Below are 17,516 nucleotides of genomic sequence, written 5' to 3' on the forward strand. Positions count from 1 at the left end.
AGTGGAGAGTTGCCGAGTGTAATGATTAAAAATAGAACAGACTCAACTGATTTTCACGAACATAGATGTCATTTAGAGGCATATTTTCAACGCACTTAGACTTACAAAGTTACACAGTAACCTATGGAACTTTGTAAGTCTAAGTGCTTTGAAAATGAGCCCCTATAGGCTCTTAACAATATGAGCACTAGACAAATTTACATGACTATCTGAAAGATTTTGTTTGATAATGAATTGATTTGCACTTTTCTGAGCACTGACAGGCCAGCTGGGACCCATGACCTACACAGCTAAAGGCTCAAACTTCATCTTTCTGTATTATTGCTGAGAGCTGTAAATGCTGTGAATACAAGGTCATGCTGAACCAGCGAGCACTCTTCCCCCCTCCCTGACAGAGTCGGTGCCACTGAGACTACTTCACAAGGTTTGAAGAGGAAGAAATGTTGAGGACTTAGATAACACTATAATAAACATGGGTGCTAGGGAAATCCCTGTAACAAAATGACTACTATAATTTTCAGTAAAAGGAACCTTGGAATTAGATTGTGTGTTCCATTTTATGTAAACAATACAGTAAGACAGAAATTAGCTGAATAACACAGAAATCAGCTGAAATTGCAAGTTGGGAGGGGGATTGATGCCCAATCCACTGTATATAAGGCACTGTTGTGTTGTATCTAGTCAGAGGGGTGAGATGATTAACTGAATGACTATCACAGTGGTCTCTCTCTCCCTCTCGTAACAAATTGCTAAGGCCTGCTTTCTTTGCCATTTGTTACTTTACTTTGCCCAATTACTTTGTCTGATTGCCTTGCCTGATTACTTTGTCTAATTGCTCTATTGCCTGATTGCTTTGTTATTATCTATAATAAAGACTATCCCCTTGGAAGGAACATAGAAAAGACAAAAAGGACAGAAGCCATCACAGTATCTTGGGGTGGATGTAAGGAGATAGAAACTCTGTTGCCTCACCTGTCCAAATTGTATATTTCTTATGGTAAGTAGATATATCAGAGAAATAATTCCCACATAATTACAGCCCTCACTGATACCAGGTTGTCAGAGGGGGCCATGTAAGAACAAACTCCACTATAAACAATATTTATTCTTTCCCCACATTTGATAAGGGTGTTATTCCCTGATGATTGTTGGTAGTTACATTGTTTGGCAAATTTGCAATAATCAGACTGCATGTCTGTCTGGTGCAAACCAATATCCTCCCTTCTTGTGTTTCTACACACTATAATCAGAAGTTATATTGCAGGGGTCAGGAAAGAAATGTCTTTGTACTAATGGAACTATCAACTTTGGGTTTCTACGAGACTTAACATTTGTCCAATCAGAACTATAAGAAATCAGGACACAAAGAACCGACAGCTTGATTTCAATTCAAACACGTACCCAGGACCAGTGCGGCAGCAGGGATCTCACTGGATGTTGTGCGACAGTTCCACTCATTCTTCTCTCTTTGGAATTCCGATTGAGATTTTCTCAAAAACTCTATCAGACTATCAAATAATTTTTTATTCAATTCTTCTTGTAGTTGCTGAAATAAAAAGAAATAAAAGCTTTAGAAAACATGTATAAAGGAATCCAGTCCCTGTTTTACCTCTACTAAACTAAAACCATACTCTCTGGGCAGACTGAGTCAGTCATGGTTTTGCTGCATTGCTGAAGCCCAGGGGTTGTCAGCCCAGTCCTCAACAACCTCTTAGTCAGCATGGCTTTCTGGATGTACATGCAAGAGATATATTTGTATCCAGAGGCAGCGTGCACCTCTTTCTTATGCATATTCATTCTGGAAATCCTGCAAATCAGACTGGCTAAGGGGTACTTGCAGACTGAATGGGAAAACCTTGGCTTAGTCTTTCCAGGTGGCATGGCTCTTGAAAGCCTAATCAGCAGCCTTGCTCACCTATTCCCAGGGCTAATAAAAGAGTACTGGGAACCCTAGGTGAATCTTCAGCTATATAGCCCCCCTCAAATAGATTTCAGACCTGAGCTTGACCAATTGCCTCCAAGATTTTGATAATTAAACTCAATACCCCTTCCACACCAACCCTGTAAAAATGCATAATTGGACCTACTTTTAATGTTAACTACTACTACTACTTGACATTTCTAAAGCGCTACTAGGGTTACGCAGCGCTGTACAATTTAACATAGAAGGACAGTCCCTGCTCAAAGAGCTTACAATCTAAAGGACAAGTGAACAGTCAGTCAAGTAGGGGCGTCTAGATTTCCTGAAGGGTATAAAGGTTAGGTGCCGAAAGCAACATTGAGGAGGTGGGCTTTGAGTAAGGATTTGAAGATGGGTAGGGAGGGGGCCTGGCATAAGGGCTCAGGAAGTTTATTCCAAGCATAGGGTGAGGCGAGGCAGAATGGGTGGAGCCTGGAGTTGGCGGTGGTGGAGAGGGGTTCAGAGAGGAGGGATTTGTCCTATGAGCGGAGGTTTCGGGCGGGAACGTAAGGGGAGATGAGGGTAGAGAGGTAATGAGGGGCTGCAGACTGAGTGCATTTGTAGGTAAGAAGGAGAAGCTTGAACTGTATGCGGTATCTGATCGGAAGCCAGTGAAGTGATCCATATGTAGGTCTTATCAAATGTATGACAAAAGAACGTCATTAGCATTTCAGTTTTTCAACTTTCATCCTCCCATTTTCAAACCTCCTCTTTCTCGTCTCCCTCTCCACTCCCCACCCCCCACCAAGTAGATGCCATGCTACATAATCTTGGTTGCCCAGCCTTTGGTTCTTAGGCTGTCCATTACATGCCATTGGCCTCAGTGCTCATAAAGGTCAGGGCACAGATATACAAGAGATATAAACACATGGGGCCAGTGTGCATGCATTTCTTATCTGAACTGAGCAAGCACCTAAGACACCAATCACAAGTGTACAAACATATCATATTCCCCTCCCCTCCTCCCAGCCCCACTCCTGAGATCAGTGCCATCTTAATCTTAAGCATGCATGTAATTCAGAATCACACTCAGGGGCCTAGTTCCAAGAGACAGGATTTAGAATCCCCCTGTACTGTGCAAAATATAAAGATACCAGATGTCAGTGACGTGTAAAATGACCTAATGTAATTTCTATTTTCTGCATTAATGGCCATTAGCATGCTACCATTAAAAAAAAAAAAAGCAACAACAAAAAAATACCATGTGAGCACTTACCACCACCCATTTATAGGCGGTAAGGGATAATCGCTATCTGGGCACTAACCAGAGTACAGCAATGTAGCTGTGGTAACTGGTTTGTACAGACACACCCTCCCCCCTCCCTCAAAAAAATAATCTTTTAGTGGGCACTTAGAGCACACAGATTTGGCAGTTACCGCAGGACGCCTGAGCGCATCCTGATTTACGCCATTTTAAGCTACGTTAGGCACATGTTTGTACCTAACGCAGCTTAGTAAAAGTGCTCCTAAGAGAACAGCACACTTAAATGTGAATTACCATCAGCTTCTATATTCAAAAGCCAGCAAACATAAAACACGTTTTTAGGTGCAGTTTTTCATAGTGTATGAAACTGATTACTTGAAATTCAGGAAGGGTTTGAAAACCTGGTTATTTGGCAAATATCTACATTAATCTTCACTTTTGTTCATTTTTACATAGTGTATTGTAATTGCTATACTGAGCAAAGTTATTCTGTGTTTTTTATTTCCACTTTAAGTGTACATCGTTTTGAGCTATTATCAACTCTGGAATTTAGGTTTGAGGACAAACATGAGCTCTGTGGCTGGCCTAAGTGTTTGCACCTGAATTCTAAGCATGCATTTTACCTATTACATTGGTGTTCTATAAAGGAAAGTAGATTTAAGTGCCAAGATATTTTCAAACATAGCTGTGTTAGCCATAGTTAGCAATTCCACCAATAGGTTTGTTCAACTCCATATGCCCCAATTCCATTAAATTCTCAGTTGTGTTGATTCTTTTTGAGGAGTTGCAGCCGTGACAAGGCCCTGTTTCTCACACTAAAGCAAATATGATTTACTAGTAAAAAAAGGCCCGTTTCTGAGACCAATGAAACGGACGCTAGCAAGGTTTTCAGCGGAGTGTGTATGTGTGAGAGTGACTGTGTGAGAGAGAGAGACGGAGTGAATGTGCGAGTGTGGGTGTGTGTGACATAGTTTGAGGCTGTATTTATGAGAGTGTATGTGTGTGAGAAAGAATGAGAGTGTGCAGCAGGGGCCCCCCCTCCGTCAAGGTGTTTTGGAAAAGAAGCAGGAGATCCCAAGGGGTCACGTTGTGACGCAAGGGCGGGGCAGACACTCATGGAGAAAAAGCGATCTACACCATGACTCATTTAGAATGTTGGGAAACTTGAGGCTTCATTAGAATGTTGGAGATGCTTTTTATATAGAGAGATTAGGCTGTTCTTAACCAGCAGCACACTCCAGACTGACTGCTCCTTGCTGTCAAATCACACTGCTTACTGTAATTGGTGTGTGTGCAACTGACTAAAGCTTTCTACTTTTAAAAGGTCAATATTTATACATAGGGGTCCTCTACGTATTTGTCCGATTTCTTGATCCCTGATAAGTTAATAGCTCTTCCTCCCCTATCTTGTACATGGCGTGGGCGGAGTTATGTCATCACTCCCAGCGACACCACCAAAAGGAATGGGCGTTTAGGGGGAGTTACGATGGCACGTCCAGTGATGTTATCCAAAGGGATGGGGTTAGGCAGAGAGTCGGCAGGGCTTGGACGGATCCTTGTTTCTGATTGGCTGACAACCCGGCAGTGGGTATAGACACATGTAAAAATCTATTATGCAAATTGGATTCAACAAAAGTGGTGAAACTTACTGCTTACCAATTCAAAGAAAATCTTCTATGAAACAGCATTTTTCTTAGCTTTGCCAAGTCTTATCTTTTTAGAAACAGACCCAGGAACATACTTTGGATTCCTTTAAATGATCTCATAATCCCTTCTGCTTTCTGAAAAATTTACATTATCCTGCTTTCAGTCCTTTGTACAGCAACTCTCATATCTGTCACTCCATGTAATGCTTCCTGTTTGTCACTGATCAACTGCTTCTCAACCATTTGAGAGACTACCTAGAACAATGCACATGGCTCCAAAGCACCAAAACTCATCACTGGAAAAGAATTAGGGGTATGATTAGATTATGCGTTATCATTTAAAAAAAAAGAAATGTTCTTCTGTAGCAAGTACTTCTTTTGGAAGCTTAAGGTTACTCTGATGCATTTGTTCATTATTAGATCAGAAAATACCTATCTGTTCTGTTACACGCTTGTCCATTCTGGACACACACACATATACATACACACAAACCATCATGCTATCCACTTTTTGAAAACAAAATTACATAAGTTACCATTTTAAATAGATTTGTTTGGTTTTTAATGCATTATGGTTGGGGTTCAGTTATTTGAAGAATATATTAATTATGGACCATCAAGAGGGCTTCATTCATCACAACAAGATCTCCTTACCATCGTGAGTGGTATAATACTACAATTAGCTAATAGACGGGCATCTGGTGTGATGGGACTTAGGTTGTGGTATTTGTTTCCATTAGAATTACTTCAATTCTAATCCTTTTCAACGTTCCAGAAACATTTGAAAACGTTTTTTTTGGGAATTTTTTATGTTATTGAGCAAGTAAGATTTTAATTTTTTTTCTTTGTAATTCACTTCCAGCTAACTGGTGATGCAACCCATTAAGTATAATAATGTAGAACAAAGCACTAACCTCTGCCTCCAATTTCATCTCTCGCCACAGCGACTGGCAGGTGTCAAACCGAACGATGCCATCTTCCAAACCTTTCAGGCCAGCGTTAAAATAATCAGCTACAAAGAAAAAGGACATGTGATTTGTTTCTTCTTTCTTTTTTAATTTGGCTAGGACTATGGGGCTGATTTTCAAAAGAGAAAAACGTTTAAAAAGTGGCATAAATCGGCATTTGGAGGTTTGCTTGGCAAAATGCTCAAATCACTATTTTCGAAACCCATTTTTTAAACGCTTTGGTATGTAGCTCATCAGCAGTGCGTTCAAAGCACAAGGGGGCATGCTGGGGGCAGGATAGGGGTGTTTCTAAGACTTATACATTTTTAATAAATTACAAAAAATCAGGAAGATTTTACAATTGTTTCTGTGGTTTGGTATTCACCTTTAAGGGTTGCAGGCTTGGGAGGGTTTAAGAAAGTTGCTGTCACTTTAAGGGAAGCTGTTTCCAGCTGGTAAATGTTAAGGCCAGAGCTTCATTAATTCAGGTACTTAAGGAGCACGGGGAGCCTGACTTCAGATGCTCTCCAAGGAGTGAGGAAGGACTCCAGAGGCGATCCCACCCGGGGGATTTATGATGCCTGAAAATTGGTTTAAAAGATTAGTATTGTGAGTTATTTTGTTTTAATATATTGAGTTTGTTTGAAGCATTGTGAGTGTATACTTTACCCTGTAAGTGTGGGTTGTTTGTAAAAGAGTGTGTTTTTATTTTTAGTTTCCCTTTCTGATGAAGACTTTTGAAACTCGGCCAGAGTTAAAGGGAGCAGTTATTTTGATGGCAAGATTGGAATGGATGAATGATATGTGATTTTAATGAAGCACAAGCACGAGCACAATATACCCCAAGGGAAGTGAAATAATTATGTGAATATGTGTGTATATCGCATTGTGGGTTGGTTTGTGTAAGATATGTGGGGGAAGAGAAATCAGGGTGTCATGAATTAACATATTCCTCCTTTAGGTTTAAACAAACGGTGAACTCTATGTTTTATTATCCATGTATTAGAAAGGTTTGAGCTCAAGTCTAACAATATTTAATGTGAATAGTCCATGACTTATACATATGTATTATAGATATACGCATACATTGGTGAGTAAGATCTACTTGGGCGCAGCTGTATGTACATACACAAATATTAGGAGGTGGAACATCATATGTGCAATGATGGTTCCATTGTGACACCACCACATATTCCTCTTGGGGATATAATGGGTGTAAACGGTATGGTCTGAGCACATTTAAAACAATTTAAAACAGTTTAGCAGTTTTTTAAAGTGCATACATATATATATATATATAAAAAGATAAATTATTCTAAACCCAAGTTTACTATAGTGAGTTATACATTTTTCAGCCATACTCAAGGTTGCCAGATGGGAAAAATTTTCCCAGCCCAAAATCAGCCTAAAACCCGCCCAAAATCAAACCCCGCCTCCCATGTCACAAACCCCGCCTCCCGCGTCACAAACCTCGCCTCTCGCGTCACAAACCCCGCCTCCCGTGTCACAAACCTCGCCTCTCGCGTCACAAACCCCGCCTCCTGCGTCACCCCTGACGTCGTTAACCCCGTCCCTGACGTCGACACGCCCCTGAAAAGCTTCTATTGGACCAAATTGGACCAATAGAAGCCCAGGGAAAGCTTCTATTGGACCAAATTGGACCAATAGAAGCCCCGGAAAAAAAAAAGCACACAGCGGCCACAGAGAACAGCCCAAACCCGCACCTGCCAAAATATTGCCGCAACTGCTGCAAGAGAAGCCGCCCAGTGTTGCGGGAAGACCGCAACCCTGGCAACTCCGGCCATACTGGAACAAAACAAAAATGTTCTGGGCTACAATTTAAAAATTTTGGTCTAGACCTGTTTTTATCACAACAAAGTCAGGAAAAGGTGCTGCAAATGACCAGATGACTACTGGAGGAATTAAGGCAAGACCCTCCCTTACTCCCCCAGTGGTCACTGCCCCATTCCGCCCCCTACAAATGTGGAAGAAACTACACATACCAGCCTCTATGAAAGCCTCAGATGCTCAGCCACTCCTATTAGAGCAGTAAGCAAGTCTCTGGAGTAGCCCAGTGGTCAGTGCAGTATCACTGTAGAGAAGGGGGACCAGGCCCATATCCCACTCTGTTACACTTGTAGTGGAAAGTGTGAGCCCTCCAAAACCTACTGTATCCACATATAGGTGGCACCTGCAGCCATAAGGGCTAGTGTAGTGGTGTCCAGTTGAGTACAGTAGTTTAGTCTACAGTTTATTATAGGTTTTGGTGGGCTGCCCATACAATGTAAGAGAGTAACGGTGAGACGAATACCTGGGAGCTTCTATGTGAACTCCACTGCAATGCCCCCTAGGGTGCTCCACAGTTCTACTGTGATGTCTGTGTGGCCAGTCTACTAAGAAAGCTGACTCCTCCTACATCCTCATGACTTGATTTTGTGCATTTTTCACTTAGACATTTTTTTAAAATAGTCCATAAAGATAAACATAGTAAATGACGGCAGAAAAAGACCTGCACGGTCCATCCAGTCTGCCCAATAAGATAAACTCTCATGTGCTACTTTTTGTGTATACCTTACCTTGATTTGTACCCGTCCTTTTCAGGGCACAGACCGTGTAAGTCTGCCCAGCACTGTCCCCGCCTCCCACCACCGGCTCTGGCACAGACCGTATAAGTCTGCCCAGCGCTATCCCCGCCTCCTGCCACCGGCTCTGCCACCCAATCTCGGCTAAGCTCCTAAACGCACCAAGTACAGCAATGTCTTGAAAAAGGTCATTTTTGAAACAAACATTTTTCTTTTTCGAAAATCGTTATATTCCACACTTGAATTTTAGACTTTTTGAGCAAAATGTCCAAAGTCAGATTTAAGCATCATATCGAAAATGCCCCTCTATGTATCTTTGTCTGTCAAAAAAAAAAAAAAAATGGTAGACAGATCCTCCTGGGTGTCGAACAACAAGGAGTTTATCCTGGATCTGGCTGTTGGTTCTTCAGGGACATGCGACGACTTCACATACTACTACTACCTGCACCTCTCTCCCTCTATCCTGTAGATCCTCCTCCTGCCCTCCATTCACCCCCACCCACATGGTTCCATCACCTCTCTCCTCACAAAACGCTAGAAAGAAGCAGCCTCAGGTCTCAGCGCCAGCCCGTTACCAAGAGTTTAGCGCCACACAGACTCTCGGCGGCAGCTGTTAGACCAAGGGAAGGCACGAGGGAGGAGCTGGGTACAGGCTTAGAGTGTGCAGGCACCGCCAGGGGATTGGTAATGCACAGCCCAACCAGGGATCCGATCCGGAGGCAGGCACAGCACCTGACTAGGGGGCCTGGGCCCATGAGGCCCCACACCGTAGCTACGCCCCTGCCCTATAGTGTTATTTAAGCAACATTCTTATTGGGGTGGGTGGAAGGGAGGTGGGTAGCAAATAGGGCTGCATTTTGATTAAAAATGTTTTAATTGTGATTGTTCGAGTTAAAGTTTAAAATCATGATTAATTTTGCAATTAAAGGCCCAACATTAGAAGCAAGAAGAGAAAATGAACAATACTGTATTTATTAATCATAAGAACAGCAACTAGGGAACACATTCAACATATATCCACACATTGTCTTACTGTTTGAGCCAATCACTGAGCTACACAAAGTTATTAATGTTGTCTGGTGAAAGAGCTGAACTTTTTTTTGTTAGTGATTACATGTCCTGATAACGAAAATAAGCTCTCAACAGACAGCCGTTGTTGGTGTTCTTAAGTATTTCATAGCCAGTCCTGCAGTGACTGATGTGACACTTGAAGTGTCTTCCCCTACTGAAGTGAGCATAACTCTTGATCTATATGAGGTTCAGCAATATAATAGTCAACTGCCTTGTTGACAGATGTGGCTCAGTGTTACGTCTGTGCTCACCTCGCCCTCTGGTGGCCAGAACCGGTGACTATCACCCGTTCCAGACTTTAGCCCAGATCAGTCCGGATCTTCCAGGCTGCCGGATTTGTCTGTCTTGTTTGACCCTGCACAGCTCCCGTAGTGGCCTGGTGACTGCTGCAGCTGAGCCTCAGTTGCTGCTGGGCTTATTAGCCATTTGGAGACTCTCTGCCTTTGCATCGTCTAAGGCCCTGGTATGTTGGTGCTTGTTGCACTTCAGCCTGAGTTTGTTTCCTTGTTCTAGTTTCTTGCCTGAAGTTCTTGCCTGTTTCTAGTTAGTCTATGTTTAGTTTAGGGTTTGCTTGTTTCTTAGTCTTGCTCCTTGTTTGTAGTTCTTTGTGTAGTGCTTAGGTTTCTGTGTTGTCTGTCTTCAGTGGCTGCTTACAGCTTTTAGTTCGTTCCCTTGTTTGTCAGTGTCTGTTTCCTGCTTTTGTAGCTGCTTGCAGCTTCCAGTTTCTGTCCCCTAGCTTGTCCATTCCCTGCCTTGTGTTGTCTATTCTGTGAGTCCTAGCCCAGTTTCCTGCCTTGCTGCCCATGTTTATTCCTATTCCCTCTGACCCTCTGTCCCTGTGCTGCCTAGCTGTTATCCAGTCCTGCCCTGTCCTATAAGTCCTGCCGGCCGCCAGCAGCCAGGGGCTCAACTCCTGGTGAAAGGTGGCCATGTGCAGGTGAAGCCTAGCTCTTTATCAGACTTCTGCCTTGCCTCTGGGGTGGGGTGGTTTTGCCTGCCGCTGCCGCTCCTCGGCAGTGGCCCAAGGGCTCACAACCTAGTTTCCAGCTTTGAGAAAGTGACACTCAGTAACGGCTTATCAGTAGAATCTGATGAATATTCTGGATATAAGCAGACCTTTCTTGGATGTCGTTTCAATTCCAGTATTCGTTCCACCCCCATGACACTAGACTCCATACCTCTTTCCAGACTTTACCTCACTGCTTCTTTGGCATACACTTGAGGAGTCTGAAGCGGGGTCCAACACAGCTGCAATGTTCAGATGGGACTAGTCTTATCTGTTGGCCTCTTAGATCAGTACTAAAAGCTTCTTTGGAGAGATCACATATACTGAATCATCATCAGATGCCCCTCTGATGCAACTTGGGCTGAATGCTGCAAAGGGAAGACTCTAGGCCAGCTGCTGGCAGTGTATATGAATCACTACCACTGCTGAGGGAAAGATGCCTTTGAAGGAAGGCTGGCAGAGGTGGGGGTTTGAGAGAGGGAGAGATAACCAACCTGGAATCAGGGGGAGGGTGACAGAGACCAAGCAGTGCATTTAATTTTACTAGCTGTGATTTTTTTTTTAAATCACAATAAATGCATTAATCACAGTGTGAACTATGATTAATATGCAGCCCTAGAATTAAGATAAAGTCGTATTTCACTGTTCAAGATTATGTTGTTGTTATAATATGTTGTCTTTAAAGTGCAATCAATAAAGAATAAATATAAAAACACAAAAATTAAATAACCAGGTGTGACAAAACAGTGGGTTTTAAGCCTGTAAACTGTATTTCACTAGTTTGGCCAGCAGGTGGTGCATGTTTAAACAAGCTGTTACAGAGAAATGACTGTTTTTTCCTAAGATGCAGTATACTTTGAAAACTTGTTGTTCTGGGATCTAATTGGCCCAGGAGCTCAATTCATCTAGGATGGAAGTAAAATCCGACTGGCTCAATATGTCCTCCTTTTTCTGGAGCCATATGGTAACCCTATGAACATCCCAGGTACTATTTAGATATTTGTCACGAAATGCCTAGTCACCCGTCTGGGGCTACCCTGTGGCCACTTAGAGGGTCTATACCCAGCACAGCTCAGGTCCACCTGCACCTGCTACTCATGAGCTACACTAGCACCCTCCTCCCACCAACTGGGTCACAACCGCCTCTGGGTGAGCCTCCAGCTCTCAAATTATCCTCAGTGATTCCTAGGTTACTGGGACCCCACACAAACCACCAGGATTCTTAGTCCAGACAAGCAGAGGCAATAAACTAAAATGTTTATCACAAAAATATTGACCACTGAACCATAAAAACAGATGGAACAAAAACAGCACAGAGGTAACTGAATATGGATCAATTATAAAACTATCTAAACATTTAGTCACTATCTGGATAGTGCCTGGAGAGTTCAGGTAATATAGCTGCTCATAGGTTATCAAATATAACTGTTCACAAGGCTTCGCAAAGAGCTCTTTCTCTCTTTTCTCCCTGGATAAGACTGGAGCAAAAGCCAGTACATCCTAGATGAATTGAACTCCTGGGCCAATCAGAGCCCAGAACAGCAAGTTGTAAAAATAGTTGGTCACACCACTTCAGGTTACTTCTTATCTGTGTTAACTAAAGTGGGCACAGTCATTTCTCTGTAACAGCTTTGAACATAAACATGCACCACCTGCTGGCCAAACTAGAGAAATATACTTCAAGAAATAATCAATACAGTTTACAGGTTTAAAACCCACTGTTTTGTCACAATAGTAAACAAATGTTTAGTTAGTTTTATAATTGATCCATATTCAGTTACTTGTTACTGTTTGCTGATTGCACCTTTTCTGTTCATTGCTCTAATTTTTCATGACAAAAACCTCTGTTTGTCTGAACCGACTAAGAATCCTGGTGGTTTGTGTGTTGGGTCTGTGAGTGCTTTCTAGGAACTGTGGGACCACTGGGAGTGTGGCCCCAGTAGTCTAGGAATCACTGGGGAGATTCGTCCAGAGGGGGTTGTGACCTAGTCGGTGGGAGGAGGTTGCTAGGGTTGAGTACAAGTGGCAGGTGCAGGCAGACCTGAGCTGTGATGGAGATAGACCCTCTTAAGTGGCCGCAGGGTAGCACCAGGCGGGTGACTAGGTGTTCCATGAGACCAGGCTTTTACCTATTTCCTGAAATCCATCACATTTTCAATTATTCTCAAATGGGGTAATAAATTACATTCTATTTTTACTTGGGCATTTTAAATTGAAAACATGACTTGATGGGTTTTACGGATGCGTACAGTAATATGGTTCAAGATACACTGACCTGTTGTTAGCGACTTCTTTCTCTTTTTGTTGCTTGGTTTAAACACAAAGCAGCCCTAGGAATGAATAAAAAAAATTGCAAAATTTAAAGCTGCTGTTTACACAATTAAAAAAAAAAGATTAATAATGCAAATAAGCGAAGATACTTACCTGTAGCAGGTATTTTCCAAGGACAGCAGGACATATATTCTCATATTTGGGTAACGCGGTCTGCGTTGCCCGGTACAGAGCTTGTAACAAGCTTTTCAGAGTACGAGTGCCTTCCCACCTGCTGAGAGAGCACGGGAACAACAGTACAGTACTATAGCATACTACAGAAAGGAGACAAATCCAAGGGGAGGTGGGAGGCTATTTGAGAATGAATGGCCTGCTGTCCTCGGAAAATACCCGCTACAGGTAAGTATCTTCACTTTCGCAGAGAATAAGCATATGTAGTTTCTTAAGAACCTCCCAGCTAGTTGCCCAGAAACAAAACCATGTGCAGAGATGCCAAGGGTGAACCATTCCAAAAAGTGAGATTCACCACTTCAAGGAGTGATATTGAAGGCCAAAGAGTGAGATTTTTCAGACGGTACATCCAGGGTATAAATCTAGAATGATTTAAGTGTAGTACTGCTTTGCAAATTATATTGGATTGTCTTTGGAGTCTCTGAAAGAACACAAAGTGGGGAGCAATTCAGGTCATTTTTTTCAGCTGAAAATTGTCTTCCATCCAGTAGTTAAATGTATGTACTGTATATTATCATCAGAGCTAAGAGCTTTAGTTCAAGGCCTGACTTTGGTTCAAGATCTAAAATGAGAGAAAACCTTACAGGCCATGACTCTAACCTGAACTCCAGTGTGACTGCAGAACTCATGAGCTGTTGTGACACTCTCATGCAGCAGAATGAGGAATGGGCGTAGGTGGAAAAACAGAGTAACATGGTTTAGCAACATGGTGGTCACAGATGTTTTAGTGAAAAATAGAACAAGAGAACTCCTCAGGAAGATGACTTAGTCTTCCAGGAAGAGCTAGTCCATTATTAGCTCTTCCAGTAAATACTAACCACATTATTATAATAGCCAATATGTAAGCTGCATTGAGCCTGCTTTAAGTGGGAAAGTGCGGGATACAAATATAATAAATAAATAAACTATAATATTAGCATATATCCAATAAATGGGATTATTGTCAGATTACCTATGTATGACCCGTTATGTTAATGAACGTATATAAGTGATTGTATTTCCTACTTCTTTGGAGACAGTCACAGCCAGTACCTTTGTGCAAGAAGGGCTGCTCTCCCATGAGAAACTAATCAATTGTTTCTGCATTGGCAAGTAATAAAAGAATGGTTTTTCTTATAAGGAATAAATCCTATTGCTTTCTCATACCTACGTAGCCTTGGTTTATTTATTCCACCTATTGGGGGGTGGCTGGTCCATACTACTCTACGAAGGGGATAAATAAACCTAAAAAATTCAGTACATCAGTTTCAGAGCAAATGTACTTAAAGTAGAGAGAGTTGCAAGGGGACCGAAATGTGACCCATCCCCGCCCTTCCCCGCCGGAATCAAACCCGTCCCCGCTCATCCCTGCCAGAATCTAACCCGTCCCCACGAGTAATCTCCTCCATCCCTGCCCGTCCCCGTGAGTGATCTCCTCCATCCCCGCACAAAAAGGAAGTATAAAGTACTGAGTGGAGTGGACAGGGGGCACACAATGCAGAGTAATACATTTAAAACGAATCAGAGAAAATATTTCTTCACTCATTAATATACTGAATCTTAGAAAAAGGGCAATAAATACATAAAACAATCTGAAGTTTTTTCCACACTAAAACAGAAAGAATTATTGGCCACCCAAACAGCACAATGCCCTCAACAAAAGAAACAAGTGGGTATGCTAATGCCTTAGCTGCAGTAAAACAGCTCACAAACAGCCAGTTCTCACCATGAGAGAAATAAACTGCCTATATATATAAAAAATAAAAGTAGTCAGCTGAGCTCACCTCTGTGCAGTTCTCTTATTTTTTTTTTTTTGTTACATTTGTACCCCGCGCTTTCCCACTCATGGCAGGCTCAATGCGGCAGGCAATGGAGGGTTAAGTGACTTGCCCAGAGTCACAAGGAGCTGCCTGTGCCGGGAATCGAACTCAGTTCCTCAGTTCCCCAGGACCAAAGTCCATCACCCTAACCACTAGGCCTCTCCTAGGTCTGGCAGTGCCTGGAAGACTCACTACATACAACTTGAGCAAATCTCCTGCACGTGTTGAACTTGAGTTGAGACAAAGAGAGAACCAGGTGAAAACGTGCAAGTGCTCGTCAGGGACATCCTTTTTTTTTAAGATTATGGATGAAGGACGTCTAAGTGATAGGCGCTCAAGTCCCACCTTCGCTATGCCTCCAACACCCCCTTGAAATTTGACCATCCCTGCGATGGAGCAGTTAAGGACGCCCAAAATGGATGTTTCTCCGAGAAGCACATCCACGCGCCTTTGCTATGTCCGACTCCCCCCTTGAAATTTCGCCATCCCTGCGACGGGGCAGTTGAGAGCGCCCTTCTTTTCTCACTGGCGGAGAGCTTGGTGTCTCCGCTCACTAAAAGAAGAAGGGGCGATTGGCGAACCAGCACTGCAGCATGATTGATGCGATAGGGGCACAGATCAGCAGAAAAGCAGCGGCTCTCACAAAGGTATGTGCGGCCGTCCCCACGGGAATTCCGCCAGAACATCCTCCATCCCCACGGGATTCCCGCATGTCTATTTCTGTCCCGCGGCACTCCCACTGACGCGGAGGGTATTCCCGCAGGACTCCTGCGGACTCCGCGGGATCCCCGCAAACCCCGTTCCCGTGCAGACCTCTAACTTGAAGTAAAGGGAAAAGGGACAGGGGAAACAGTAGGCAGAAAGGTGTGCTCAGATTTCTTCCTACTGGTTGAATCACTTGGTTTACTTCTCTAAAGCTTCCGTCTCACAAAAGCAGTGATCAAGATTAGTGCACCAATACCGAAGCTCTGATGAGAAACAGGGCTCAAAGAGTGCAAGAGTGAGAAAGCTTTCAAATGAGTGTGACACACTCCTAATGAGCGAGACTTGGCATTTCTGCATGTGTGATGAGCAACTTGTGTCAGCAGCACACAAGTGTTCTGGTATAGAATTATTCTTACTTTGCCTGACTACTTATATTCAGGTCCAAGATTCTCAGAAGCAAATTAAAGACATATATTCATCTTGGTGAACAAATTTTTAGCTGAATATAGTAGTACTAGTAAAAAAGCCCCGTTTCTGATGCAAATGAAACGGGGGCTAGCAAGGTTTTCTTCTGTGTGCATGTGGGAGTGTGTGTGTCTCTGCCCTCTCTCCCTTCCCCTGTGCTGTCTGTCCCCTCCCCCCTCGGAGTCGAGTCCTTCAGTGTTGTTTCCTGCTGTGCTGTGTTTGTGTTACAGAGATAGTGAGGGCTTCTGCCCTCTCTCCCCTCCCCCCTCTGAGTCCTTGACTGTTACAGAGAGAGCGATTTGATTTCGTACTTTGCTGTGTTTTCCTTCACTGTTTGTGTTACAGAGAGAGCTAGGGCGGGGCAGACACTCATGGGGAAACCGGATATCTCCCCCCCTTCACACTTCCGGCTGGAGGCTTCATTTAGAACGTTGGTGGTGCCTTTTATATATAGAGATTGTGTTGACATTGTAAGTAGTGTACTATGCCATACTTTGTATTATTTGAATATTTTTACTGCTATAATTGTCTACTGCTTATGTTTGTTAGATTTATTCTTACTGTACACCACCTTGAATGAATTCTTTCAAAAAGGTGGTAAATAAATCCTAATAAATAAATATATTTTCTGCTAACATATAGATTGTGTTCTATAGCTACAACAGTTTCCAGATTTAAATACATGCAATTACAAACTAGCAATGTTAGACTTGCATAACCAGTAGCCAAGTTACAGAGAACAACGATGGATATACCAAAGGTCTCAGATCCAGGACACAGTCAACTGTAAACTTACATCTGAGATCCTTCTAAGGAATTGTTTAGAATCTTAAATTGGTGTGGTAGCTGTTAGTCCACTTTTAAAAGTAATAAATAGAAATAAAGCAAAACGAACATAAAGTGACATGTTTAGTCCAATAAAAAGGTATCATTTATATATTTTTTTGTTTTATTTGTATTTATTACCTTAAAATCACAAAAGTAATTTTTAGATTTCCAATTATCCTATATAATAAAACGCACCTCCAACATTCTGAAGCTGACTGCATGGCTGAGGCATTCCTGCTCTCTGTATCCATCTCCTGAATTGGCATCACGTACTTCCGGGTTCGTCACAAGCAGAAGTGACCAATCACACGAGGTTTCTCGGCTTCAGAATGTTGGAGGTGCATTCTATTAAATAGGATTGGTCAGTTCCTTGAAGCACAGCCAGAGCTCAGCGTCCTGCATAGTAACGCTCTGACACCAGAGAGAGAGGGGGGGCCTGACACCAGAGAGATGGAGGGAGGGGGGCCTGACACCAGACAGATGGAAGGAGGGGGGCCTGACACCAGAGAGGGGGGGGGGGGGGTATCTCTGTCACACACACACACTCTCTCTCTCACAGTCAATGTCTTTCTCTCTCTCACTCTCATATACTGTCTCTCATACACTCTATGTCTCACACTGTATCACATTCATTCTCTATGTGTCACACAGTCACTCACACACTCTCTTGGTCTCATACACTCAGTCTCACAGAGAGTCTGTGTCTCACACACACTCTCTCTCTCGCACACACTGCCTCCGAAATCACAGCATGCATAGCTGCTGCCAGCAAAGCTGGCAGTACAGCACAAATCGGCATGC

The 17,516-nt window shown here is 42.9% G+C and overlaps 1 protein-coding gene across 1 annotated transcript in view; it reads right to left on the bottom strand.

The window, feature by feature from the left end:
* LOC115458817 (origin recognition complex subunit 3-like) overlaps nucleotides 1–17,516 on the bottom strand; it is a gene marked incomplete at its 3' end in the record, with an annotated part of 99,695 nt that overhangs the window by 69,852 nt on the left and 12,327 nt on the right. The window contains exons 2-4 of the mRNA XM_030188629.1: nucleotides 12,692–12,746; nucleotides 5,725–5,822; nucleotides 1,402–1,546 (exon numbers count right to left, since the gene is read on the bottom strand). Coding sequence (XP_030044489.1) covers nucleotides 1,402–1,546; nucleotides 5,725–5,822; nucleotides 12,692–12,746 — 298 coding nt within the window. The remainder of the gene's footprint in view (nucleotides 1–1,401; nucleotides 1,547–5,724; nucleotides 5,823–12,691; nucleotides 12,747–17,516) is intronic.

The sequence above is a fragment of the Microcaecilia unicolor genome, unplaced genomic scaffold, assembly GCF_901765095.1.
Source record: "Microcaecilia unicolor unplaced genomic scaffold, aMicUni1.1, whole genome shotgun sequence".
Classification (NCBI taxonomy): Eukaryota; Metazoa; Chordata; class Amphibia; order Gymnophiona; family Siphonopidae; genus Microcaecilia; species Microcaecilia unicolor.